The 27930-nt window shown below is 43.6% G+C and overlaps 2 protein-coding genes across 12 annotated transcripts in view; one reads left to right on the top strand and one right to left on the bottom strand.

The window, feature by feature from the left end:
* Nucleotides 1-25462, top strand: part of LOC131694918 (leucine zipper putative tumor suppressor 3-like) — an 84819-nt gene extending 59357 nt beyond the window's left edge. For 9 of the 11 annotated variants that reach the window (XM_058983444.1, XM_058983443.1, XM_058983441.1 and 6 more), the window contains 7 exons: nucleotides 5997-6056; nucleotides 15612-16173; nucleotides 21627-22042; nucleotides 22110-22284; nucleotides 23596-23997; nucleotides 24059-24151; nucleotides 24215-25462. In XM_058983444.1, the coding sequence (XP_058839427.1) occupies nucleotides 15622-16173; nucleotides 21627-22042; nucleotides 22110-22284; nucleotides 23596-23997; nucleotides 24059-24151; nucleotides 24215-25102 (2526 nt within the window). In that variant the 5' untranslated portion in view covers nucleotides 5997-6056; nucleotides 15612-15621 and the 3' untranslated portion in view covers nucleotides 25103-25462. The remainder of the gene's footprint in view (nucleotides 1-5996; nucleotides 6057-15611; nucleotides 16174-21626; nucleotides 22043-22109; nucleotides 22285-23595; nucleotides 23998-24058; nucleotides 24152-24214) is intronic. The other 2 variants (XM_058983446.1, XM_058983447.1) reach the window with 2 other exon arrangements.
* Nucleotides 25463-26830, bottom strand: LOC131694919 (uncharacterized). Its single transcript, XM_058983448.1, has 2 exons — nucleotides 26538-26830; nucleotides 25463-26477 (listed from the first exon to the last, which is right to left on the bottom strand). The coding sequence occupies exons 1-2, from the start codon at nucleotides 26598-26600 to the stop codon at nucleotides 25554-25556; spliced, it is 987 nt and encodes a 328-aa protein (XP_058839431.1). The 5' UTR covers nucleotides 26601-26830; the 3' UTR covers nucleotides 25463-25553.
* Between the last annotated feature and the right edge of the window lie 1100 nt (nucleotides 26831-27930).

Genomic DNA, 27930 nt, shown 5'->3' with positions numbered 1-27930 from the left:
GTAAATTAGAAGATATCAGTAACCAGTGTAAAATCATTGAAATATATATTTGAACCGTTTCTCCCCATCTTCAAATCGCCTGCCAGATCGGAAGGTTTTCATTTTATCCGTTCAAATATTCTGTGGATATTTTTGTACTCAATTCGATTCAGCGTCTTCTATACCGTGTAAACGCACAGTTTAGAACACCCCTCAACTTTATAAAAAGAACAGTTCTTAAGCATCATCAGAGACCAACATTCTAACACCAATGATGATCAAGAACACGTCAGACAACCTGGAGTGACACCCTTCTACACCAGGTTAGCCGTAACGCGGGTGGTGTCATGAAAACGGTCAAATAGCAGATAAAAGCAACTCGAAGCTCTAAGTGAGTATGCTTTCAAGTAGAGGTTGAAAAAATTATGTGATAAATTAAATAAAGCTGCTCTCGCAGGTATGGTTTTCGATCGAAGCTAAAAAAAATTTGGTTTGAGAGACTTGTTCGCCTGGACACCTAAAACCACATAGGGTGATGTGCCTATTATGGCAGTAGAGCCTATTGTGACCCTATTTCGTACCCCTTGGTTTCGAATCAAGCATATGAGATAATGACACTATCGATTTGGCTAAAGCAGGTGAGAAAAAATAAGCTCAAGTTATATTCTTTATTTGTTGTGCACATATGTATTTAGAACTATCCTCTAAATCCAACTTTTAATTAAAACAAAATCACCTTATTGAAATATCTACTATTCCGCCTCACTCACGTAGTGGACCGAAACTGGATGCAACGGCGCTTAGCAAAATAAACACTTACGAGCCAGCATTTACCGCCTCATATCTCGTTATTGCAGCACAAATATACTAAACATTGCACTGATACATACCTTTATTTTAGCTGGAGAAGCTTTTTACGATAATTTCACTTTAAAATCACTCGTCAAACACTAGAATAGGCCTAGTGTTATAATAGGATAAAACTAAATACGGGGTTCCTATTATTGGCATGTTTTGCTGATACACTACCACAATCAAAACCAACTTTTTGTATCCATCATACAGAAAAGAATCACCAGTGCGGCCAAACCAAAACATGAACTTGTAAATATAATGTAATGCAATTTCAGGTATAAGTAATCAATTACTTCAAGTTATTCAACTAATTGTTGATTGCAGATATTTTATTTTCATCTGCACATACAATTCGGATCGGGAGAAAGCAATGTGATGTGAAACTTGTCATTCCAGTTGCTAACCTTCGAATGGTTTTTTTCTGCGTGCGCAATTCTGGGCGCTCTTCTACTAACAGCTGATGAGTTTCATTGATGTGCGTGATGTTTACGTTTGTTTTGATCGGCTGAAAAAAGCAGAATGATTCGTTTTACAAATCACACGTTGGCGTCCATGATCTGGATACCTAGTTAGAATCGACGCAAATGGAATATGAGGCATTGCGTTTCAACTAGATTGTTTTTCGATGAGGTGGAAATTGGCACACCCATGAGGCGATAATTGGATCGTTGAGGTGGGAATAGATGCACAGAATGGAACATTTATTTTCATTTATGCTGAAAATTGAGGCAATTCTGCTAAATAAGCATTATATAGATGTTTAAGAAACAGTACACTGATACTTTATGCTGAGAAAGGTTATAGATAATATGGCTTCTTTTAAAATTGTTCAAAAAATAGTGCGACCCTCTCCCTAATGGTGCCAAAATAGGCTCATCACCCTAGATCTCTTGATATATTCAACAACAAAAAATACTTTTCACAGATCTGGTCTATCTACAAATAATTAAATAGTTGATATGTGAAAAGCGCATGCGAAAATAGCGTCAGAAGAAGTTCGTGTTAAGAAGGATATTTTATATATAGTCCTAACGAAAATCAGGGATAGCGTAAAACGGGGTATCTTTGATCACCGGGGTAGGTTTGATCAAATGAGACTTTTTAAGTAACGCACGATAAGATGATTTCCTTTTACAAAATCATCGAAACAAAATACAAACCGTATTCTAAACATGTGCAGAATTTAGCAGCAATGATTATTTCGTCATTTAATGTACACAAATTTAAATTGAAAATGATGCAACATTCATGCATCGTTTCAATCTATTCAAACAATTCCTTGTATATTAATGAAATCAATAAACTTTAAATGAATTGATCTTTTTTTTAAGAAACCGTGAATATTTTTGTTCAATAATTTATTTTACAAATCCGAGATTTTTATGAACTATTTAATTTCGACTATTTTCCTGAAAAAGTTCGATAAATGCCAGCTCTAGCCTTCTAGGCAATTTTGTTCTCTCTCGAGACGTCATAATATCGGGCCATGAAATCGCCTGCAGATATTCGATTTACACAACATTTGGAGTGTTATTTTTCATTTCGATACACATATTTTGCTGAACAAAGTTACCCAGAAAACAACGAATGAAAATTTACAACAAATTTATTTTATTTTTATTGTAAAACGAAAAAAGTTAACAATTTGGACGGTTTCAATCTATGGGTACCAGTACCTGTTTTAAAAATGCAAACAGTTACATGTACCTGGATTAAAGAAAGGTCGGTTGTCACGGTAAAGATGGACAAGTCTGTCTATGTCAAGACACATGGTGGCGAACTCGGGGGATTTGTAGTTATGCTGCCTAAGCTCGACCCTCATCAGTAGAAGACAAAAGTTAAGCCCGTACGATATTAAGCCTGTTCTAATGACCCTACCGTTTCTAGTTTTCCGATCTGTTTATTTTACATCCTTGCTCTCACTTGACAACTATGGATCTAATTTTCATAACTTTCCCTACCCAGTAATCTCTAGCTAATTGAATGTCGTTAAAATGTAAAAGAGGTAATCGACAAAGTGCAGGTTTGTCACCTGTTGTTAGCATTTGGACTGCTCTCTCATCACGAGAACCCAATCGTGCATGATAGGACGTAGTTCCGGATAGTTCGGGGAATTATAGATATTGTTTGCTTACATTTTTACATATCAACAAATTGTGCATTTTTAGATAGAACAGACATACGTCCATTTCTGTGAGAAATATTTCATTTTAGGTTAAATATTTCAAGAGATCTATGTGTTTTTAGGGACGCGACCTTACGTGAGGTTGATGATTTATGCATTTTTCAGAATAATATAGATTCAACGGCCAATAATGGTAAATATACATGCTGATTCCACTCGCCATTAATTCGTTTTGGTTGGTTCGGAAAAAAAGAAACCCGATCATCTCCTTAAAGATCCTGAATCCTGAAAATGAAAGTTATCAAATTGTAACACGAGTATTAGGAGAATCTCAAATTGTTCCCTACACATCCAATAAATGCCAAAATGTTTTGACGTTTAGAGGCAGACGAATTTAGAGCAACGAAACCGCTTCTAGACTTAAGGGAAAGACGGTAGTATAAAAATGCGAGTTATTAGAAAGCGTATTTTAAATATAACATATCTCAACGGGATCTCATTTTTTAGTACACCATCAGGTACTGTCAGTTCTGGGTGTACACCCTTCCAACACGATGGCAACCAGCGCGACAAGGATGTGATTGTCACACGCTTGAGTGACAGAAGTGGAGTACGGCGGCAGCGTCTCGCACAGTTGCACATTCGTGGTGCAATTACTGCTTGATTGCTGCTCGCTTGTTCACTAACCAATACGTGTATGTAATGTAGCTAAACAAAAACAATATCCATCAAGCGAAGTGGCAAGCCTCATGATTTCCTCATCTTCATCGAGTTCGGACGAGATTGAAACATCAACAACCACAACAACAACAACAACAGCAAAAAAACTGCGAAGAACGAGATAAGATGACAGACAAGAAGGCAACAGCAGTAGCCGTTGCGTTGCTCCAGATCCTCCGACGAACGGTCGCTACACGATTACGAAGTCCGCAATCAAGTCATTAGTGTGGTTTGATAATGATAAATCATCGGAATGAAATTGAATTTTCGTTCCCCCACCTGTGTGGTATCTACTGCAACAGCCAACGGCCGGAGAGCGCAAGCAATGAAACAGAACCAGACGGCGATCATGCTGGTGTGTAATTATGCATTTTATTTACTATCGATGATAATGGTGTCTACATGCTCGCACCCGCCTCCTTAGATCCGTGTCAACCAGATAGAGCACATTCGCATCTGCGCCGCGTGGTGGCGTTTTTCATCGCGGGTGTACTCGAATGTCACACCCTTAACTAAACGAGAGAAAAAAAAACCCAACACTTTTCATACCCGAAAATGAAGTTACCGTGCGGTAACACTGAGGATCCATCACCAGTGAACGATCTGCACGCCTCCGCCGATCGCTAATGAAGCACTCACTTTGATCCTCCATCCAAGGCGGCTGCTGCCGCTGCGGCGAAACGGTGCCGATCAATGTCAAATTAGAGCTGACCTTTCACGATCTCTTTCGCGCGAGTTCCTCCGCTCAGCCGGACGTCCATTTTCTTCTTCCCAATTTATTTCGATCAGTCGCCCGGTTGGAAGCCGTTAGGTGCGCTCTTCAAATTGGAACCTAATTGAGCAGGAATTGTGCGGGTACAGACACACTCGTACATCCCTTAAAGAGGAAATTGATCAGCAGGGCTGTAATGCAATCAACTAGAGGGCTCTTTCGAAGCCCATGCCGTGATCGATGCACCCCTGCCTCACGATGTGGCGATGACTCAGATGCGCACACGTCTGCCAGGCTACGTGTGTATATAGGTGAGTGAGGTTATGCAATTGATCGTTCTGGTGCCTGGTGGCGATTGTAGAAACGAAGTGAATGTGCAAGCCAGCATGTGCGCAGGAGGTCGCGCAGATTAATGGGTTCTCCTCCGTGTGCCAATCGACCGTGCCGAGCTTACGAATAGAACACTTGCGTCGTCGCAGCCTGCTTGGACCTCGAAAGAGCTTCTATTTGGTCAAGCACACGGCAGCAGCGCGAAGGAGAAGCCATAATTATTTTAGGAGGCCCGGGTTTTGTGTGAATGTGAGGCAACAGATGCGAGCGAAAAATAGGTTGGAGGAAATTGGTTGATTGCATGGAGGTCAAATAGTAATTTTCGAATTTACCAATTTTGCTGGTTTATGTGTAGCTAAATGACTAGTTCTGGGTTGCGCTTTCGCGCGCGGCCCGGAAAAGAATGGCCCCGTGATGGGGCATATTTTTCAACTGAATGGGTGCTATTTTTCACTCGATGGCGACCTAGTTCGGGTTTTTTACTCGAAATGTTCCCAAAACAAACCACTGCAATTGCTCTAACGAATCGATTTGTGAGAGAGCTTTCATAACAGTATGACGATGATGGTGCGGAACTTCCTTGAGAAAGGGCACATACAGGGTAGAAAAGTCAATCGGTTTTTAGATTACAAAGTCATTTCACTACTATACGATCCGGTTTGGACATCACTCATCGGCAACCAGCTATTTGACCGCAGGGTGATTAATTATGCATTCAAACTTGATTTCCTTCTTCTGCTTGTTCCTAACTCTGACTAAAGTTTAGACTATTACTGAAGCTGTTGATCTATGGTCGTTGGTGTGATACTTGACAGCAACCCGGCACTTGCGGATCAATTACTATACCTAAACACACACACAGCCAAGCATTAAATATTACCTTTTCCAACGTGTAATTAATCAAGCTTCCAAGCATCTCGCGTATCAGAGATAAAAGTTCCGCTGGCAGCACTGATGATTGGACACCTCGCTAGACATCTAGTAGACTATGACAGGGAAACATGTTTTTGCAGTTTCACACAAGGTTACAAACGATCAGCGGCCGTGACGTGCCCATACCTACTCACCTACCTCATTCTAATTAGTGTCAGTGAAAAGGACACCACGCGCGGTGCGGCATTCTGCAAAACGGTAGGATTAGCTACGTTACGGGGTTGGGCAAGACCAAACCTTCCTGATAACTATGTATTTAACTTCGAATCTAAGCAGGCGGTAGCGTGACGACGCGCAAACCACAGAGTGGCTAATTGTTTGTTTATTTCCTTTTCCTTACAGACCGCAGCCAGCCCACAGGCGCCAGCAAAGTAGGCGAGGACCAGAGTGAAACAGTGTCAGGTGAGATAGGGGAAATAGTGTCTTATCCGATTCTCGAATCATATAGTTTAAATTTGTAGTGCTTTCTGTCAATTTTTCCAGAATCGTCGATCCATATCTTTTACATTTACACTCCTTTCTGACAAATATAGAAATATAGACAAATATAGAAATACTATGGATTCGGCAGAAAACATGGAAACATAGCAGTGAATTCTGTTTTCTGTTTGCCAAGTTTGCTGAAAAGCAGACAGGTGCGCAGACGACTGGTCGGCTGCAGGATATTGAATTTTTTTTAGAGAAGTCCTACTGGAGCTGTAGAGCTAGGGTCTCGGCAGGGCTCCCTATCAGAATCACTCATTACAATGGCAGACAAGATAGGAAATGTCACCCACTCAAAAACACTACGTAAGGTCAATTGTAGTGGGCTTTGGTTCTGATTGTGATATTAAGTATACGGTTCAGATGTGCGGGCCTAGGGACGATCGCGTGGGAATGAGCGTTTACTTTGCGCGCTTAAGACCGCGTTGATTAGATTATAAGTGTAATGGCGTTCACTAAATCATCGCGGCCTTTTTGCATTTTTGAAATCTTGGGAGTGATTGTGCGTGAATTAGTAGTAGTTGTAGACAAAGTTTTTATGTGATATAGTCACATAGTGAAAAGCCACGTTAAGGATTATGCCAAGAGAATGAAATTATGAAAAGTTCTTGTTGATCTCAAAACTAATGTCGTCAGAGAAAAGAGGCAGACTAAAAACGACTTCAAGCCAGTCATGCGTATCGGAGACTTAATTGCTTATTGTGGATGCTTTACTCGTACACTGGGTAGGGTGCAAACGTGCCTGTGGAAAACTTTTGAGGTTTAAGAACTCGGAGAGAAAGTACTTCGGCGCTTCAATATTGCTTCGAACATTGTCCAGGGAGATATAAAATCATTTTCAGCTCAAATTAACTGTGAATTATTCGCAAAGCATTTTTGGTCGGTCTTCTCATAGGACGTCGCATTAGACTAAGAAATTGAAGCTGCTGCAGCAGGTTTCGCTGAACCACTTACATCCATGTTTAACGATTTAACGTTTCAACAGCCGCAAGGGGGCAGTCTGGGCCCCTTGCTATTTTCCGTATTCTTGAGCTGAAGTTGTTTTTGGCAATACGCTTGTGGATTCCCCTGTTTGGTAGATATATTGGTCGAGTAGTCTCGACGTAACAAATTGACAATAGGCATTTCGAAATGAAAGTTTAACCGTTTCATCGTACTCATAAGATGATACTATTTAATTACTTCGGTGTTTTACACGACTACTTCTATACCAAGCTGAAATAATGTCAAAAACAAACTGTCAATTGGAATTTATCCCAAAATATAGCCTGGGTTTTCAAGGATCTATATTACCTGAAGCCACATTGGTATACGACCAATTTTTGATATCACCTCACTTGTACGGACTCCTTATTAGTCGAATTTCAATCTCAAACATTCGATGCGAAGCTTTTGAACGGGGGAAATGAATCTTCGGGTCTACTTTCCACAATAGATTTGTAATTGCTTGTAATCTAGAATTCCTTAAAGGAGCAAATCCCACACTTTAGAAGATCTTCGCATGTCAGCTCCGTGTCGATGTTTACCCCATCAATTTCCAATGTCTGTGCGGATACGTAGACACGATACTCCTTCGTAAAATGCTTGCAGCATATAATTGCATGCACAAGACTACTCGCAGTCACCGTCACCACTTATCACTTGTAGAAGAGGTCAATTCGATATCCCTCCGCTATCCTATTCCGCTTAAGAACAATGTCCAAAAATGAGATGTTTGCGTCTTTGGATCAGAATTCAATCTGGCACATTTACCCGAGGATCGGAATCGTAGTGAATATCGATGGACTCTCAAGAAAAAACTGAATGAGAACGGAAGAATCGCACGCAAAAAGTCACGGTGCAAGGTTTCACTCAGAAAAATGGAACCAACTACGACAAAACGTTTGCGCCAGTATCCAAGTGTTCTACATTTTAACAGCCCTATCAATAGCAATCCGTCGATAAACAGGCGGTGGCATCAACCGACGAATGTATCCAGAAGCTTTCCAAAGCTAAGGTAATCGTCGAAAAAGCGAACTGCTAAACCAGTTTACACCCAACACCAGAGAGCAATGTTTTTTTTATAATAAGGCTAAAAAAGCTTAAAAAACCTGGCCTGTATTGGCACTGTGTGGGACTTACGACTCACGTTCGTGCCTAAAAACTAAAACACTCCTTAGTCTTTTTTGCCCTCCTTGCCCAAGGTATTACTTCGTGTGGGGGAGCTCGCTGTGCATCCAGCCTTATCACGATCTACTTCGACTGAGAACTCCCCGACGGAGGAATATCTCCTGACACCGATTCCCGTAGATCTCGAAAAAACGGAGAAAAATGGCTCAAGAAAGCGGGTATCGGTGTCAGGAGAAATTCCTCCGTCGTGGAGTTCTCAGTCGAGCTACCTAGCTACTCGGTAGGGTTTCGAGGTCGGCCCGGCGATTCCGGTGGAGTCTATTGACTGGTTCACTGGCGTCATGATGATTAGAATCCATTTTTTTGTTTGACGGCGGCGCTGCTTTGTTGGTCCCTTCGCCACTTCATCTGCAACTCGGAGCATGTCCAAACTGATGCAAGCTCTTTCGAAAGCATCCGTGCCCAGATAAAAACTGAATCAAATGAAAGTTCACCTCTTCTTGCTTGCTGTGCACTAGGGAGAAATGTAGTACTGTAGATAGGACCACATGTGTTTCCAATTTAGTCAACAATGGACTATGAATTCTGGAACAGTGACAATTTTACGGTTTTTTACTTCATTCATAGTTTAGCTGTAGTTATTACAACGTCACCATCTATTGTCTTATCGTGAGAATAATCAATACGAACCGGCAGAGCTCTGCGGTGCCAGTCTACAGCAGCGCAGGCCTACATCTAACGCATCTCGCCACTAAATTTCCCGTCATTTGCAGAATGTTTCGGGTAACGATGAACATCGGATCAAAACCGGGACTAGGGTTCAGAAATGACGTAGATCGAAGGCAGCTGGATGCGCGAGCTCGGTGCAGTCGATAAAACACAAACGTTAACTTTAAAATATTGTTGGTGACGAGACGTAAAGCGGACGAAAGCTAAGATTCTACACTACTTGATTCATTTGTGTAACAGCACTTTCTCGAATTATTGTGTTTGGTGACCAATCAAGAGAAAGCCTCGAGCGAAGGTTGCTTAGCAAAGGTCATATTTTTAAATTTTGATTTTTTTTCTGTCTGAAGGGCAAAGCATTCTTGAAGAAATCATTTCAACCACATCCTTTAGCATATATTCGAGATAGGGTACCGGATCTGTAACCACGCCATCAATCTCAACATCTCGAGCGGGAACCTAGATACGATACTTGTTCGTGAAAGGCTTGCCGTATGCAATCTTGTCGACTTACTCAAGATCACTCTCAGATACTCTATGTTTATCTGGGTCGAACCATAGTGATATATCAATGATATTAAATATAACGTTTGCGGACTGGAAGTAGACCAAAGTTGCTTAGGAGAGGACATCTTTTTCAATGTTTCCTGCCTGAAGTAAAGTGTTCTTGAAGTAGCCAACTCACAGTGGTTGGAAACGCCAACATGTGAATTTATTTCACTTTTTTCAATGTCTACACGAACCATAATAACATTAAGAAGGTATGATATGTGACACTTTAGAACCGTGTGAATAGGGTAAGCTCACATTTTCTATATTTTTTGCGAATTTTAGTAAATTTTTGTTTAATATTCAATTATAGCCAAATCAAATGGTCAATAACTTTAAAACGAATGAATATTTCTACATCAATCTTCAACAATATTGTGTAGTTTAAATGCTTCCACACTTACTTAAACATTGTTTGCACGAGAAGTGACAATGGAAAATTTATATTAAAAGAACTGAACGCTTAAAAAATCGATAACCTTCGGTCCTATAAGTTAAAGTTCTTCAGCAAAATTCTTTATTACGAATCTTTCTAAAACACGAGGACACCAACGTGCATAGTAAGCCATGCCTAATTTTAATTTGTATCAAATTGTGGGGGAATATTCATACGAACAATTCCTCTAGTGGATCAAGTTTACGCTTTTGGTATCACCAACCACTTGTACAACCCCATCCTTCAGCATATCCTCGGAATAGAGTATCGTGTCAGTAACCGCACCATCAATCTTCACATCCCGAGCGGGCACGTAGATGCGATACTCCTTCGTAAGAAGCTTGCCGCATGCAATCTTGTTGGCTTGCTCAAAATCGCTCTCTGATACTCTGTCTATCTGGTCGAACTGTAGCGATATATCGAAGATTTGGTTGAATTAGCTGGATATAATTTATCGCGTGCCCTTTCATCAGCTAACGCGAAACGAAAAAAGGCCTAATTAGAGGGAAAGGGTAATAAAGGCAACAAAATGAAAAAAAGAAGGGAAAACGGTTCATAGCTGTGAAACATTTGTAGCAACAGCAACCATCCAAACACATTTTCACTGGTTCATCGCTCGTTAAGTAAAGTCAAATCTTCGCGTTTCGGATTCTCTTCGTTAGTAGGTAACTGCTGACTGAGCCGCTAGCTGGACACTAAATTCCAAAATGTCACATAGCTTATGTAGACGGTTGAAACGACAGATCGGAACTGATGTTCACTATGGAGAATTACCATCATTCGTTGATCTTCTGCGAAACAGTTGTTTAGTCCAGTAACAAAGGAAACTTTGCTAATATCTACCAGTCCAGCGTCATTTGTTATTCTTATCGCTTACACAGACGATGCCTGTAGGTTCGTCACTACGGGTCGAATCCATTCTGCAAGTTTGAACTAGTTTGGTATAAAAAAATCATCCTTTTTGGAACGTAAAAATTGTGTTGAAGAAACAACCTTGCTTTTTTACAAAGGAAAAAATGGATTAACAAATTTGCGCGTAAGACCTAACTAAGAAAAATTGGATTTTAATGTTTCATATTCCACTTGCCAGGAACTGACACCAACTTGCTGCAATTTAGAGGATATATCCAAATTAACACCAAATTGGCGCCAGTTAGACACTAAATCCAAACAGTTCACACAACGTGTGTGAACGTCTAAATACAGGTTGCATACTCGCAGGCGTTTGGATCTCATACCAAAAGACAGTTCGTTCCCCTGTACTCGTCAGTGACCCAGGCCTTCTGTGCTTGGCTAATCTAGGCATCACTCGGTATCAGCCAGTTGCTTTGGGCGCTCACACAGGATCTATGAACTGTCTGGATTTAGTGTCTAACTGGCGCCAATTTGGTTTTAGTTCGGATATATCGTATAACTGGCTGCAAGTAGGTATATTTTGAAGAGTTGTGAGAAAATAGTTAAAATAGACAAGTTTTTTCTTACTATAATAAATAGTTCGTCGACAAATGGATTCGAAAGACATGAAAATTGTATTTTATTGCAAAAAATGACAAAATTTAGATACTAGAACTGTCTTGTCGGAAAACGCATAGCCATTTCTGCAATTTATCTTTAACCGCAAAGGTCACTAACTAGCTATTATAGTCAAAAACTACCCTTGGAAAAATAAGACCAATCGACAAGAGACGGTTAGTGGCAACTGCCATTCCCCTGCTCATTTTCAATATTATCAAATATTTTTCGTTTTCTAAATATATGAAAACATGTCTTGTTCAATACTCGTTAGATGGTTTGTGTAGACCTTAAACTACACACTAAACAATTTGTCCAGAAAATGATATTATCATTAAGTTGACATTTCCACTCTTCCCATCCAAATCGCTTCAATTGGCCACAACGCATCCGCTCTTCTACCCGAATCAAATAACATGAGCTACAATGATGTTGCGGATGGATCAGGACTGATGTTGCGGTGCATACAGAAGTTTTTGCCTTTCTCATATAGAAAGGTTATGCAATCACTCTGAAAAACGTCAACCTAATCCCGGCCCGGAGGGCCGAGTGTCATATCCCATTCGATTCAGTTCGTCGAGATCGGAAAAAGTCTGTATGTGTGTGTGTGTATGTATGTATGTGTGTGCGTATGTGTGTATGTATGTGTGTATGTATGTGCGTATGTGTCAAATAATGTCACTCATTTTTCTCAGAGATGGCTGGACCGATTTGCCCAAACTTAGTCTCAAATGAAAGGTGCAACCTTCCCATCGGCTGCTATTGAATTTTGGATCGATCGGAATTCTGGTTCCGGAATTACGGGTTTCAGAGTACGGCCACACACAAATTTCTCATATAAACTATAGGAAAAATTAAAAATAGAATTTTTATTTTTGATGCTAAATATGTTTAAGGTGCATGAAACGTCGAGATTTGATGCAAACTCGAAAAAAATTTGACGACGATTCACTTTTTTGGATTTTGGCACATTTATTTGCCTTTCTCATATAGAAAGGTTATGCAATCACTCTGAAAAACGTCAATCTAATCCCGGCCCGGAGGGCCGTGTGTCATATCCCATTCGATTCAGTTCGTCGAGATCGGAAAAAGTCTGTATGTGTGTGTGTATGTATGTGTGTGTATGTGTGTGCGTATGTGTGTATGTATGTGTGTATGTATGTGCGTATGTGTCAAATAATGTCACTCATTTTTCTCAGAGATGGCTGGACCGATTTGCCCAAACTTAGTCTCAAATGAAAGGTGCAACCTTCCCATCGGCTGCTATTGAATTTTGGATCGATCGGAATTCTGGTTCCGGAATTACGGGTTTCAGAGTGCGGCCACACACAAATTTCTCATATAAACTATAGGAAAAATTAAAAATAGAATTTTTATTTTTGATGCTAAATATGTTTAAGGTGCATGAAACGTCGAGATTTGATGCAAACTCGAAAAAAATTTGACGACGATTCATTTTTTTGGATTTTGGCACATTTATTTGCCTTTCTCATATAGAAAGGTTATGCAATCACTCTGAAAAACGTCAACCTAATCCCGGCCCGGAGGGCCGAGTGTCATATCCCATTCGATTCAGTTCGTCGAGATTGGAAAGTCTGTATGTGTGTGTGTATGTGTGTGTGTGTATGTATGTGCGTATGTGTCAAATAATGTCACTCATTTTTCTCAGAGATGGCTGGACCGATTTGCCCAAACGTGCAACCTTCCCATCGGCTGCTATTGAATTTTGGATCGATCGGAATTCTGGTTCCGGAATTACGGGTTTCAGAGTGCGGCCACACACAAATTTCTCATATAAACTATAGGAAAAATTAAAAATAGAATTTTTATTTTTGATGCTAAATGTGTTCAAGGTGCATGAAACGTCGAGATTTGATGCAAACTCGAAAAAAATTTGACGACCCTGAGGGCCAAATTTTTTTTTCGACTCGCATAAGGTTTCTGGATTTTAACAGGGGCGTAGTTGATGGTTTACGGAGAGGGGTTACACCCCCCCCCCTCTACTGTTCACTCCCCTCCTTTAAAAATCTCCTTAAATCACCCCTCAGACCACCACCCCATCCAGCTCTCATACACCTACCTTTCAACCCCATCATCTTTGAACCACCACTATATCACAAAGCATACCAATTTAAGCTGGGGAGTCGTTCGTTCATGGGACTTTCGCCCTCCTCACATACCCACCCCCGCATGACAAAATGAGTTAGCAAGCAGATAACATTGATCTAATGCTGATTAGGCTAATGGAGTATGATATTTTTTTCTTTCAAGTGTTTCACCGTCGACAAGTAGCTCATCAAGGTCGTGGCTGGCATGCCATTGTGTATAAGTGCAAAGTGTACTAAGAATGTATTGGACATTTCCACAATTATGTTGAACATAAAAAGCCTCCGTGCCATAGTTTAGAGAAATGAGAAAGGCACAATTGCACCGCTAGGTGGATTAAAACAGGTTTTTTTTTACTTACGAGGACCAACCTAAATCTAACACGTCGATACTAATTGTCCCCAGGGGTTCAATCTGAGGTTAACCCCAGAATTTTTGCATAAAGGCGCACATAACCTAACTTAGATAAAGTCATATTTTCGAACATCGAATTTTCTTCCGTGTCCTGGAAGGTGCAGATTCTGAGAAAAAATGTTTTGTTTCAAAATTCCATTTTCTCATAGCTTTCTCGTACTAAAGCAAACCAACGACTACCACGTTGCTAGCATCCCAGCTAGCAAGCCTAGGCAGCTAACCCGAACAGCTGACTCACACCGTCCACTGTCGGTGCCGTTGTTTCACTGCATAACGAAATCAACGTGCTGGCCATTGCCGTTAGGTCGACATTTTTTTTATCCTAGTATGCGGTCCAACCGCGGGTATACATGCACGCAGGAGTCAACAAAGGTGCTTAATCCTACTTATGTTTGTCGGCCAAACTCGGTAACTGTGAACTGGTCGTAGTCGTCGTCACCCACAGTTGCAGCCGCTAGACGCACGTGTTTCTTTCGGCTGGACCCCTCGTGGTTCAAGGCCAACTGCCATTGTCATGCTGTTGTCGTGTCTGCACAGTACTGTTTCGCTATATAGTGTTGCAACCCTCATACAAAAGTTGTGCACCGCCGGTCTCCACCAGAGTGGTTCAATATGAATAATTTGTATCGAGCCGTCGTCAATTAAGTTGTGCCGTGTGTGTGAAAGTAGCTAACCTAAACTGCATCTAACCAACCCAACTCAACAACATTGAACTTTGAAACTGACGATCGCATCTCAGGAATCACTCGATCTCCTCCCAGAGAACCAAACTATGGTCAACATTGTGCCTTAAATCCTCTATAATTAAGCTGAACTGGATTGGGTGCAGTTAGAGGGGGCACCCTCCGAACTGATTTTACAGACCTTTTGCCCTAGGACTACCTGACAGCGACTGATGCTGACCATGCAGAATAACAAAACATTTCCATAAAGTTGCGATCCAAGCAAGCCAAGCGACTATGAGATGAATGAGTACGCTGATGTGTGTGTATCTATATGTGCTTGAGCTCGCGCGTTGAATCGCCTGACCTGATGCTAATGTTGTTGTTGTTATTGTTGTTTGCTGTTAGCAGTGATGGAAGGGACTCTCTGCCCAGAACTGGATGGAGACTGCGAAAGGTATTAGATGCAGTTGAGTCCGTCGTCTTTCGCACAGGCAAAGCAAAACAAAATAGCTGCCAGGCAATAAAATAAATTACGTCTGGGGTTTCGTTACTACACTTCGCTGCGGCAGCAGCCAAGCCAACCCGAATGACTGATCGGTTCGTTTGCTCCGGCTCAGCTCTCTGCGTGTGTGTGTCGTGAGCTGCGACCGGGGTCTCGAGAGCGTGAGAACTTACCGATCAGTCGCGTTGCGATCTGTGCACATGTTGCGGAATGTGGGAGGAAAGGAGTATCCATTAGGGCAATCCATTCCCTATGATCCTCAACCGTGCGAGATGTTGTGCTGTGTTGCATAACATGATCACACCGCAAACGGTCGCACCCCGTCCCGTCATCAGCGAGGCGACAATTTCTTGAGAAATGATCTGTTTACACTTTACAATCTGCCATGTTTATTGGTTTGAAGAATTAGGTTCTTTTCACTGACAATCACTTTGTTTTTCTTTTTTTCCTGTCAGACTAAATGCCATGGAATCGTCGCACAACGGCGCTTCGTCATCCCTCGTGATAGCGCCTTCACCCTGTGCTTACAAGAGTCCAATCCGACCAAAGGGACACTACCGATCATCCTCGCTGGAGAATAATCCATTCGGACCGGCCGGTGGCAAATCGACACTCAGCTTGGTCCCAACCAGCTTCACGGGGACGCTCAAGTCGCGCCGGGAGCAGAAGCGGATATCGGATTTTCTCAGCAAGCAGAGTCTCTCGGCGGCTTCCGTCGGTACACCTAACAGCGCCGGCGGTGGCACTATCACGAACAACAACAATGGAAGGGATCAAAGCGAGAGCAGCATACGGAAGGCCCACTTCGAGAATATTCGTGAAATTTTCGAGAAAAATAACAGTAAAAATGCACACAATAGCAAGCTAGCAGCAGCTGCCGTGGCGAAGCTCAACGGTCTGGTGGCGGCGTCCTCCTCCTCATCCTGCTCGATCGGACATGACATGACACCGGGGGGAACGCTGTCCACGGAGGATAAGCCGCCCAAGATTCAGTCCTGCAGTGGAATTCTGGGAAAGGTGAGTAACAAGCTTATTAACTCGTTCGATTTTACCTTTGCTATTGAACTATTCGAATAAGATGTCTGTCAAAACTATAGTCCTTCCTAATATATTTAAAAATAATATGAAAATTTTATAAAAGAGGCATTATAATCGATGGAGCATGTAAATAGAGGTGCTCATTTGCGCAGCAGGCCATGTGAATATGAATTCTAGCAAACGTAGCCAGTTGAGTGCTAAGAATGACCGCCATTCACTCCAGTGGGTCTGATTTCAAACCCAGTTGATGTCGTTGAGATTTTTTGGGGTGAGAAAATTGGTCACGCCTTCCTTCGGAAGGGAAGCAAAGCCGTTGGTCCCGGTTCATGTGTTGATGGGTCGATATCTAGGTTCCCCGAGATCGTGGAGTCACCTCTCCGGTGTCGGTGTTTGGCGTCAGAGCGGAAATAGGCCGACGAAGAAAATTACAAAAAAAAATTGTTAAAGAAGCCTAAAGAGAAAGAAAACATTTGAAATGTAATTTCTGTACGGCAGTACGAAAGCTAGATATGGGTCGAGAATTAGTGCTCTTCCCCTACTAGGACAATCTGGGCGGCAATCTCCAGATTTTCAAATTTACTGAGCCCTTCCTTGTACCAGTCAACGCCACAACTTCTTGAGACCTTTGGCTCCCTGTGCAGTTCCATTTAGCACTGCAACTCCTTTAAGCGCTTCGGCTCCTTTCTGATGCCATTTAGCGCAACTTCCTCGTTGAGTGATTCAGCTCCAGACTGGTTCGCGAACTATTCGACCTAGTACTCGACGATGGACTTAGCCTATTCTGACGGAGAATTCCTCGGCGTGAGAAGTTTTCCAGAAACCGAGCCAACCAGCAAGGTGGCGAGGTCGGTCCAACGATTCCGGTGGAGCAAGGCGCCCGGTTCGTTGGTACTCCGACGGCCCGCAACTGGTAGTGTCTCGTCGCGATCGACTTAGCCTAGTCCCTGGCGGTGCTTACGCCGACGAAGAGTTTCCCGGCGAAAAAAGTTCTCTCGATACCGACACTTCTTCTGTTTTCGTAATATATCTCTGGGCAACCTGTAGAGTGCCGTGTTCGGTCCGGCGATTCCGGGTGGAGTAGGGCGTCCGGTTCGCTGGCGCCCTAACGACCCACGCCCGGTACTCTGTCGCGGTCTACTCGACTAGCCCCCGCCGGTGGATCTAGTCTACTCCGGTGATGATTGCTATCCCGACACCGTTACAAGCTGATCATCACGCCTTTTCCACTGTAAGGCGGTCATGATCTGCATCACCGCTCTGTTGACCGCGTGGAGTCTTGACATTGCTCATCGTTTTGTGGACATTATTCGGGTTAATGCTCGGTCTACCAAATTCAAGTATTTCCCTGCTCGCGTCCTCTGATGCCCCTCGACGTTCACACTCCAGGCACAACGGTAACCTGGCGTGCCCGAACCGATGAAGATACTTCCTGAAGTAGTAGTGGCCCGAAAGAAGCTGTGTCAGGTGGAAGTTCACCTCTCCGTGTTTTCAATTGACCCACGTCGACTAGTTTGGGATGGCTCGGTAGGTTCACCTTTCCGTATTTTCTCATTCTTGCTGCAACATCGCCATCGAATCGATTCTCACGTTTCTGGCGTTTATCTGATTGTAGCACGGCGATAACGCATACTGCCTCCGATAATATTGTTCTGTACGTGCTAGCGACTAGTGCGGCCATTAGCCGGAACGTCCTGTTCAGCTTTTTGAGGTTCCGCTTAGTTTTCGGCGCCACATCCCAGGCAGGAAGCTCATATCGTTGTATCGATAACGAAACACTAGCTAGCAGACGTCTCGAACTGCTTCTCGCACCACCGACGTTTGGCATGATCCACGTGTTCGTTGCCTTCGCCGATTTTTCGCAGGCTTAGTCGACGTAGTTATTGAAGTTCAACCGGTCGTCGGTTATCACTCGCAATTGCACGCTTCGATGCAATCACGTGCCCTCCGTCGTCGATCTGCATCCGCTGATCCGTTTTTTAGTTTCTGACCAACAAAGTCCTCCGTCTTGTGATCTGCAGCTTGATCCTGTTCATCTAGCTCTCGATCTATTGTCTCCCACACCTCCACTTCTTAAAGTGTTTCACCCATCACCGTTTGTGGACACGTCGTCCGCAAAACTCACGATTTGCCCTTTCCTGGGTAGCCGCAGTTTCAAGATCCCATCGTACATTCCGTTCCAAAAAGTTTGACCGAGAATGGAGCCCTGAGGAACGCCCGCTGTAACTCGCATAGACTTCTGCCCTTCGTTCGTCTCGTACAGAAGCAACTCTTCAGGATCTGGCATAGAAAGACAATGATCCGCATTCTGTGTAGCACTGCGGCGATGAATGCCCAGTTGGTTCTGTTAAACGCATTCTTCACATCTATCGTGACCACAGCGCAGATTCGATCTCCTCTTCGCTTCTGCCTAGATGCCTTTTCGGCACTCTCGAACACTGTCCGAATTGCATCCACTTTCGATGGTCCATTACGAAATCCAGACTGCATCTTGGACAATCCGCACGGAAGTTTCGTGAGCCTGTTAAGGATGATTCTTTCCAGGAGTTTTTCGAGGCCGGATAGCCCGGTGACTTTTCTGACTTTGCCAGCAACAGTAGTTTCTGTCCCTTTTACATTTCGGTGAAGTCGGTTGCCTTCAACTAGACACTTCTGCAGCACCATCCTGAACATGTACGGGTATGCCAAGATCGCAGCTTTCATCACCACGTTTAGTATTCCATTCGGACCGGGGGGCTTTCTTTGATTTCAGTCACTTCGATGCTTCTGCAAGTTCATCGTAAGCGTCTCGGGATCAATATCTACTTTATTCTTCCCAGCTCTTTGTGGTAGTCAGACTTGCTAAGCTTGATCTCTGACTGTCCGACCGAAGTGCTTTAACGAAGAGATTTTTGTTGAAAATTTTCGTTCTTTCACTGGTTGTCCTTTGCCGTGCCGACTGTTGGCCGATACAATAGCGAATCATCTGGTGGTCGATGTGGGTATGCTTTTCGCATACACTCCAATCCATTTTCGCCGTCGGTGGTTTACAGATCGTATCGTTGATGATACTCCTTTCCGTCCTTTCCGAAATATGCTAACACAGCACAATCGTACGTCTAACTTCGCTAGAGCTTCCTGCATCATATATCCTCTTGGTTTGGTTACTCTACTGTCTCAATCCACAGTCCTGGCATTGAAATCCACCAATGACTACCGCGGCTTTCGGGCAATCAACTGCTCGGTTAACTGCTCCAGCGTTTGGGTGAATTGCTCCAATGCCTATTTTTAGGCGCTTAACAGCTACACACGAAGACGCCGTTGATGTTGGTGATCACGAAACTTTCGTATGAGTGTGGAATCTACCCACAGCTTGTAACGCAGCCGCTCCCGTTCTGTCCGCTACCTAACTACCGTTATCATGGGGACTTGATACGGCCCTACAATCATATCGATGTCATGCATTGTTCTATCATAGACTGCTACAATAGTTGCTGTGCGGTGTAACAATGATTCAGATTTATTTTGGTTATCTCCATTACCGTTGGCCCGTAGTCGCCCTCTTGTAAGCAGGGTATTTGAAGCCACCCGTCTGATGATCGTTGCCGTCTTCTGGAGTGCATGCACTTCGAACTCTGTGTGCAGTCTCACGCAAGTTGACCTGGTTTCCCGCATTTCCTGCACATCCTGAATCTATCGGGCCCTTGCAAACCCCTGCCAAATGTCTACAGCCCAAACTCTTGAAGAATTTCTCCCCTTGTTTATTCACTTGTTTTCAGTTCTTGGGGCGACTCTCAATGGGTACCTCAATCATCCAGCCATAAGTTTTCCTGCCTCCAGCGCCCTGTTAAGATAGGTTACCGGTAGACAAATCATCGCTGACTGAGTTCCTCCGTACTCCTTTTCTAATCGGATCGTCATGTACACTTCGTCCAGGTTGCACTGTTGCTTCAATATACCTCTCTTCTTAGCTCATCTACATCGTGATCTCATCCAGGTCCTTATACACAATTACTGTCTCCGGGCTCAGGGCTTTAACTCCCAGTGATTTGATCATAATCACCTGCATAATCGAGCTGTTAATCGTGGGATCCTCTTTCAACTCGAACGTTTTTGGGCACCTTCCAGATCTAGATGCACCTGGTCAGCCCACCTAGCCCGCTGTGCTTCTCGTCGTCTTGCACCTACCGGATTTGAGCAGAACACAATTTTAGCGGAGTTGTTCAGCATTCTCGCAACGTGCCCTACCCATCGTATCCTTCCGGCTTTGGCCTCCTTCTGGATACATGGTTCGCTGTCGAGCTCGTGGTTCATCCTTCGCCTCCATACACCCTTCCCCTGCATGCCGCCAAAGATAGTCCTAAGCACACGGCGCTCGAAGACTCCGAGTGCTTGCAGGTCCTCCTGGAGCATGGTCCAGGTTTACATTTAGTGGGTGGGTGAATTTTTTTTATTGCAATTTCTTTTGGAGCCCATGGTAGGCACCATTTCCATTGATAATGCGTCTTCGGATTTCGCGACTGTTATTATTATCAGCCGTTAGCAGTCCCGAGGTATGTGAATTGCTCCACTACCTCGAATACATCCCCTTCGATCGTAACACTGCTTCCTAGGCGAGATCTTTCCCGTTCCCGTGTAGTTTATGGCTGCTTTGATGTTCCAGCAGTTCGTTGCCGAATGAGCGCACCCTCATTCGGCAACGCTGCCTCCAGATTCTGCGCGTATGTTGTGGCGACTAATGATTGGTTCAGTCGCCCAAGATCACACCGAGGCAGGCGTCGGTATCGTACATTGTTAGTTACGGAGTTTTTGGAGTAGTTTTGCCAGGTAGTAGTCCGAGTCAGTGCCATCGATAAAAATGTGGTCGATTTGTGATTCAGTCTGTTGTGGTTACCTCCAGGTGTACTTATTGGTTTTAGCCGATTGGGCCGGTCCGTATAATCTCGTTGATTGCATGGGCAGAGGCTAAGGACCACCCGTGGGGTCTATTTTACTCATTCAGATGCGCAATACCCAGCCATTTACCAACCATTTTCAACCATATTAAACTATATAGATAATTCTCCGGAATGTCTTGTAGCACGCTGTAATTAAAATAAAATGTTAGAACACATATTTAATCCCACCTTGCAACTTTTCTGACAAACTGTACCAATTCGCGGATCCTAATTCTCTCTGACTATTGGCTAGTTTCAAAGTTTTAACATTCTCCAGAAACTTGAAGAAAACGCGACCTCCGTTCCCCTTGATCGAATCCTGGCGATTGATCACGCAGTTCGGGAACCGACTCAGAACAGTTTAACCAGTACGCTTGATAAACCTGCAAGTCAAAAATATTAATTATTCTAATACTGATCACAAAATATTAAAAATATTGGCCTACCCGAGTATTGAGAACCGAAAAACATTTCCTGAACTGGACAAACCGATTATACTAACCCCTCACTCCATTCCAGGGCAAACAGGTGATCCGTCCGATCGCATTCAAACCAGTTCCTTACAAATGTAACACACCAAATTACGCCAGCCCGGTGAACCAGAACGGTGGCCGGCTGACGGACCTAGGCGAGCGGTACGGATCAACGCCATCGCTCGGACCGCCGATGAGCATGCAGTACAAGTTTAGCAGTACGACCGATCTTCATCACCACAAGCACAGACACGGTGGTGATCACGGCAGCGCAGGAGTTGCTACCGGTTCTAACGGGCTCCCGGTTGGCAGTAGTGGTCCATCGAGCGGAATCTATCAGCATCAGTACGGGATATTGTCACGAAAAACTTCCAGTATACCGTTCAAGACCTACGACAGTCTGGAGTCGATTCTGAAGCTACCGGATAGTATGATCGCGTCCTACCCGAACCCTAGCACTGGGTAAGCTTCTTGAAAAAAAAATTCCATCGTTCGGTAATCGAGATGTTTTATTTTCTTAAAATATCAGTAGTCAATCCTCGGCGGGTATGTACGCGGCACACGATCTCCTCGACATGGCCCCCTCACCGTCCGACTCGGGAATTTCGGAACTCGAGGCAGCCCTGCGCGATCGGGACTCGGAGTTGGCCTACCTGCGGCAAACAATGGAACACAATGAGCAAGTAATATTCAAAGTTCATCAGGTTGGTAACGCCTTATGAGCGGCTGGACTAATCTGTCGATAAATTTTTGTTTGTTTGTCAAAACACCACAACTATCCTGAGATACTTGATAGTTTCCCTCATTTCTATGTGTTTCAGTGTTTGGGGGTTTTGTTTTGTTCATTTTGGCTATCTTTCTCTGCACTTTCGTATCTGTCAGCCTCTCATTTTCTTTGCCTATCTTTTTTTTCGAAATCCGTTCGGGAGTAGTGAGAATCATCTGGATACCGAGGATCACATTGATTTTAAGGTTAGGTTCTCTAGTGTCGCTCCAGAGTGCTGTTAAAAGCATAGAATACGAGAAATTCTTCGAATCCTTTTCGAACGAGGGCCGTGCCCGATTGGAATGACACTGAGAGATAAATGGTAAACAAACTATAGAGATTCAGCGTCGTTTGTTTCTAGGTAAATACAAGTAATATTAGGTTCCTTTCTGACACAGTTAACCTCACTTTTCTTGCCAGTTTACTAGTACTGTTTACATATGTCGTTTTCGATTGAGAACCTAGAAACTAACCCAGGTTAGTTGCTTCAAACGAACGTTTTTAATGAAACTGAGTTGGGTTCTCGCCAAACAGCAGTGGTGTGAGCGAACCCGAAATATATTTCAGGTTGGAACCCAACCCGGTTTTCAGTTCAGTGGCGCATAACCTAGGTTGGAAACTGGCTTCAAACAAACAGTTTGACAGCAGTTAGGTCCGAAACTGAGTTAGTTTCTGCTTCAAGCGAAAACGACAATAGACTTCGAAAAATTTTGTGGACGACTAGATTCGCTCGAAGCAAATCGCGAATAATTTTTCGATGTCCATGTAAACAGTACAAGTGAACTGTCAAACATCTTTTTAGTTAATTTTAGTCTCCGTAACCATGTTGCTTCAAAATTTCTCGGATTGCTTAGATTTTTCGATCGCCTTGTTTGTTGACCATTTTGTTAGCTCGGTCAGTTATAAGGGAATATGCAATCTACGACATGAAACGTCGTTGATGAAACAGTAGGTTTGTTCCAGTACCAGAAGAAACGGGAAGTACTTCAGTATAAACACGGAGAACATCATTCCAGTATTCTTTTCCTTTTTTCTTCATCTGGTTGTTAATGCTCCTGTTTAATCCGGTGCAACTGCGAGCAAGAAGCGTGTACTGGAACCAACAATTTCGCAGCCCGACGGTAAGGTCCTCAAGGTACCCAGCTAAATCTCACCAATCCCGGGCGGGCTTCGCCGTTTTACTCTTCTCGATGAACAGAAGCGCTCGTATCGCAGTACTGTACCGTTCGATTTTCTTCCATTAACCAAGGACAAGGAGAAACACTGGGAGCAAGAGCTGAACCGTCTGAAGGCGATCCACGAGAGCCGACTGCGGGCGGGAGCGCAGAAAGTGCACAAACTCGAACAGCTGCTAATGATGCAGACCTTCCAGTTGCGGCAGGACAAGAAGCGCCTGCAGGAAGACGTTCACCGACTGCACGCTGAATTTAGTCTAGCCAAGGAGCAGGCGGAACAGCAGAAGAGCGAACTGTGTCAACTGAAGCTCGGCGAGAAGGACCTAAAGGATCAAAACGGGGACCTGAGCGATGAGATTCAGATGTTACGCCGGGTCGTGAGTGATCTGAAGGAACGGCTGGAGGAGAGCGAGTGGAGTCTCTGCCAGCGGAACGGCGAGGTGGCTCTGATGAAGACGCAACTCAAGGATGCTCAGGTTGAGGGTGTTTCGAGGTCGTAACTGTTCACAAACCAACTAACAAAATGTTTCTTTTCAGACGGAGGTGACTACGAAAGATCAGGAGATTCTGCAGTTGCGATCGGATCTCAAGATGCAGAACTTGGACGAGATCAGCTTGAAGAAGTCGGAGGTAACTCAATTCTCTAAAAGAATCGAACAATCGTAACCCCAAATTCACCCTTTTCAATTTCAGATAAAAAAAGAACTCGACTTCGACCTGGAGATCTCCCAGCTCAACCGAATCATCATCTTCAAGGATCAGATAATCGTGGTGATGAACAACGAAATCCAGAAGTTACGCAAGGAACTGTCTGATATTTCGATCATGCGAGGCTACGAAGGGGTACCATCCGGGCGATACTCACGGTACAAGAAAAAGCTGGACTTCGTGGCGCAAAAGTTTGAAGAATCCAACGGCCGAGGCGATCACAACAAGCAAACCAGCGGCGACGGCGGAGCAGCCAAGCAAACATCCGAAAGCGAAGGCGTGAAAAAGAAAGCTGTCGGCGACCTGAGCAGTAGTGAAATCATTCGAAACTACTTCAACAGTAAACTGGAGTTGAACAAGAAACTGTTCCTAAATACGCAGATCTGCAACTATTCCGACGAGGACAAGTCGAGCATCATCGAAACATACAATGCCAAAAAGTTGCCCGATATCACGTTGGATCTGAGCAGCATAACCCGAACGGAGAAGGCAACGTCCGGCGATGAGTTGAAAGAAGGTGACCAGAGCTGTAATCAGAGTTCGTCGGATGATGACTACAAGTCTATGACGCCCACGCGAGACCAGGAAGAGGAGGAAAACGAGAACGATCCGCCGCGAGTTCTAGCGAACGTGGAAACTTCTACAAAATGTGATAACTCAGCCCCGGGACAGGAGAAGGAGCAACAGGTGGTAGCTAGGCTTCGGCAGGAACTGCAAGACTGTCGCGACAGCTTCGAACAGGAACGGCTGAAGTGGGCCGACGAGAAGGAGAAAGTCCTTATCTACCAACGGCAGCTGCAGCAAAACTACGTCGAGATGTGCAAACGGACTGCCGTACTAGAGGAAAAGCTTAAAACGTTGGAAAAACAATAATCCGAATTTGGAAGGGGGTTTGGTACACCAGATCTTGCCGATAATTTAAGAGACGTAAACTGATTTGTCCACGAAGTGGAAACCATGTTGTTGGATTTCAGCTGCTTCGGGAGCATGAGTGTTGGACGTAATTTATGTAATTACCACGAATATTCGCATTATTTTTCCGTTTATAGTTTTTAGGTAGACCCGAAGTTCAGGTCGGGTTCCACTTTTCGCTCCGTTTGAAGTTTGCTATTTAAGTAAATATATATGTATCACACTACCGCAAATGTTGTTAACGTGAGTTTAGAACAAATTTTATTTTTGTCTTTATTTTTTACGAATATAACTTTGCTCTGAACTGTTTTATAGCTATTATCTATGGTTCCAATTAATGCGTCCGAAAAAAAACCCAAAAAAACACAAACCGAATCAGTTTTTATACTTTTTTTTAATTTGCTTTGTTCAGTTAAAATTTAGCATGATCCAGGGTCAACCTATCCCGCATAAAGGGAAGACACATTCGGAGCGGTCCTTGGTCGAACTTCTTTTCGTTGCGTCTTACTGCACCACTTCCTACATTTTCCTTTCGCCCCCCGGAGCGTGGTTTAAACGTAACATAATCGGTATCCAAGATACGTCCTCCTTCGAAGCGTAATGAATGCGACTTCCGGGACTTGATGTCTGCAATAGAGTGCAACAGTGTCGTCTGCAGCGGTATCAACCGATCCAGAAAACCATTGGTATCGGAAGCGGCATCAATTCTTTCGTTGATCTCGTTTATCAACTGAAGTGATTCCCGGAACGAAATGTGCTTCATGTCTTCCCGCTTAATCAGTTCTGCGCGTATTCTTTCGATTTCCTCAATCAGATGTCGGAACCCATTGGAGGAGGGAACGCGCTTCGGAACGTTCAACAAATCTTGCCACTGCGCGGGGATTTGACAGACTTCCTCGTTGACACATACTTTGCAAGGCTTTTTGCCTGCTTTCTGGCATTGATCCGGTGATTTTGACTGCTTGTGTTGTTGCCGCCGACGGATGTTGCTATCGGAAGTGGAGGGGGAATCGCTCTGTTCAACCGATCGCCTAGGACGAATCGGTCTCTGCGACTTCTTCCATTCATCGCTACCGGGTCGTTTGATACGGATGCGCTGCGGTGTCGGATCACGCGGACGCTTCAGCAGCTTGCCACTGGTGGTGGGCCGCCTCCTCTCCGGATGATGGCTCTCCATCAGATTGTGACCGGTGATGGCTTGTGCTAGATTGGTCGGTAAAATCGGAGCTGTGTTGGGGCGTACCTCTGGATGCCGATTCGACGCAGGGATTTTCCGCAGGTTGTAGTTCTTCGAGTACTGGTGAGCGTAGTCCTTCTGCTGGGTTAGCTGATAGGCCTGTCGGAATGGCGAGTTAGTCAAAAAAGCATATTTTTAAACCTAAACAGAACCATTTACCTTCCGGCAAGGACTCTCCCGTAGAAAGTCTCGGATAATTTTAACCCCGGTGTTAGCCGCCATCCTAATAAATAGTTCAGGAAAAAATCAGAACGAGCAGATTTCAAATCCTCCGAAAGCAAAAAATTGACAAACTATGCACTGCTCCGAGCTATGCTAACTTGATCGTGCGGGAAATATTTCGCCTGCAATCGCTACAATTTGAAACCATCGTCGAATGGATTGAATGTAAAAACGCCTATCGTTAGGCATCCGCGGTAGTTACTCGATCATGAAGCGAAAGTAAATTTGTTAGCTTCCAGTATGCGTTACCCGTCCGATCGGTCAAGTTCAGGGTCCCAGCTCGAATAGCACGATCGGTAGCCACCAGTACTTGCTTTAATATATGCAGCAGCGATGTGCATTCAAAATTGGCGAAGGGGTAAGCGATATCAAAGAAGGAAAAATACTTTTTTTTTACTATTATGGCATGTGACCACTTAATGACGGCGGTAGGAACAAAACAAAACATAATATCTGTTAAAATAAACCGATTGTGAATTCTGAAAAAACGAGAACATTTCAGGTTTGTCCAGTTAGTTGTGGAAAATCTACTTGCCTGGAGGTATAAAATAAAAGTATATGAAAATTCAGCTTAACTGACAACAACTTGCTCAGGATCATCCCCCGTTATCTGTAGCGGGCTATTCGAAATGACGAACAAATAGCTCCCCGGCGCCTACCATTGCCCAGGGTGGTGTGTTGCCTAACGTCCATGCCATTCTGCATCCAAGGAAGACCGAAAAGATGGCGCCGAACTAAGTGTTTCCATGTTGGTAGGTGAAGCGATGCAGAATATTTTTCCGAGCGTACATTTTGAAACGCTCAAAGCGTACATGCATTTATGTGTATCGGAAACAGCGTCATCATAAAATTTTGTTCTCAAAAACTTCTGTCGTTTCATCAAATTCAACCATTTTCTGGATTTGGAAGCTTGTTATTGACATTGCTTGAATTCAAGAGTTTATAGAGTTTTCAATTTCTGTTACTATAATGACTGCAGAAAAGCGGACATATAAATTTCAAAAGTTCGTGATTTTGTTCAAAAATGATTTCTTTCAGAAAAGTTTAAAAAGATGAAATATTGTGATCTAAATTCGCAGTGGCAAGAAAAGGAGTTCTGTTTAAGCTGATGAGAAATAATGAAACCGAAACTTGTTTTGGCTTCGCAAGCATAGTGATATTTACTTTGGTAATCAATCTGACCAGCCCAACCAGCGAATCAAGGCTGTATTGGGGAAAAACATTGAGTTGGAAAAGTTCCGGGAAAATTCATGACACTAGATTGTCCACCAAATTTTTTAAATTTAATGCTAAATCACAGAACTGCTTACCCTACCTTTCTCCTCGTCAA

Source organism: Topomyia yanbarensis, unplaced genomic scaffold (genome assembly GCF_030247195.1).
Source record: "Topomyia yanbarensis strain Yona2022 unplaced genomic scaffold, ASM3024719v1 HiC_scaffold_20, whole genome shotgun sequence".
NCBI classification, from domain to species: domain Eukaryota; kingdom Metazoa; phylum Arthropoda; class Insecta; order Diptera; family Culicidae; genus Topomyia; species Topomyia yanbarensis.
The sequence above is the reverse complement of the archived record's forward strand: the minus strand, read 5'-3'. Positions and strand labels throughout refer to the sequence as shown.

Bases quoted from the DNA above. Each gene is read 5' to 3' on its own strand.
- LOC131694919 (XM_058983448.1), bottom strand. From the start codon at position 26,600: ATGGCGGCTAACACCGGGGTTAAAATTATCCGAGACTTTCTACGGGAG. The intron at 26,478-26,537 runs GTAAATGGTTCT...CCATTCCGACAG, and splicing joins GGGAGAGTCCTTGCCGGAAG to GCCTATCAGCTAACCCAGCA.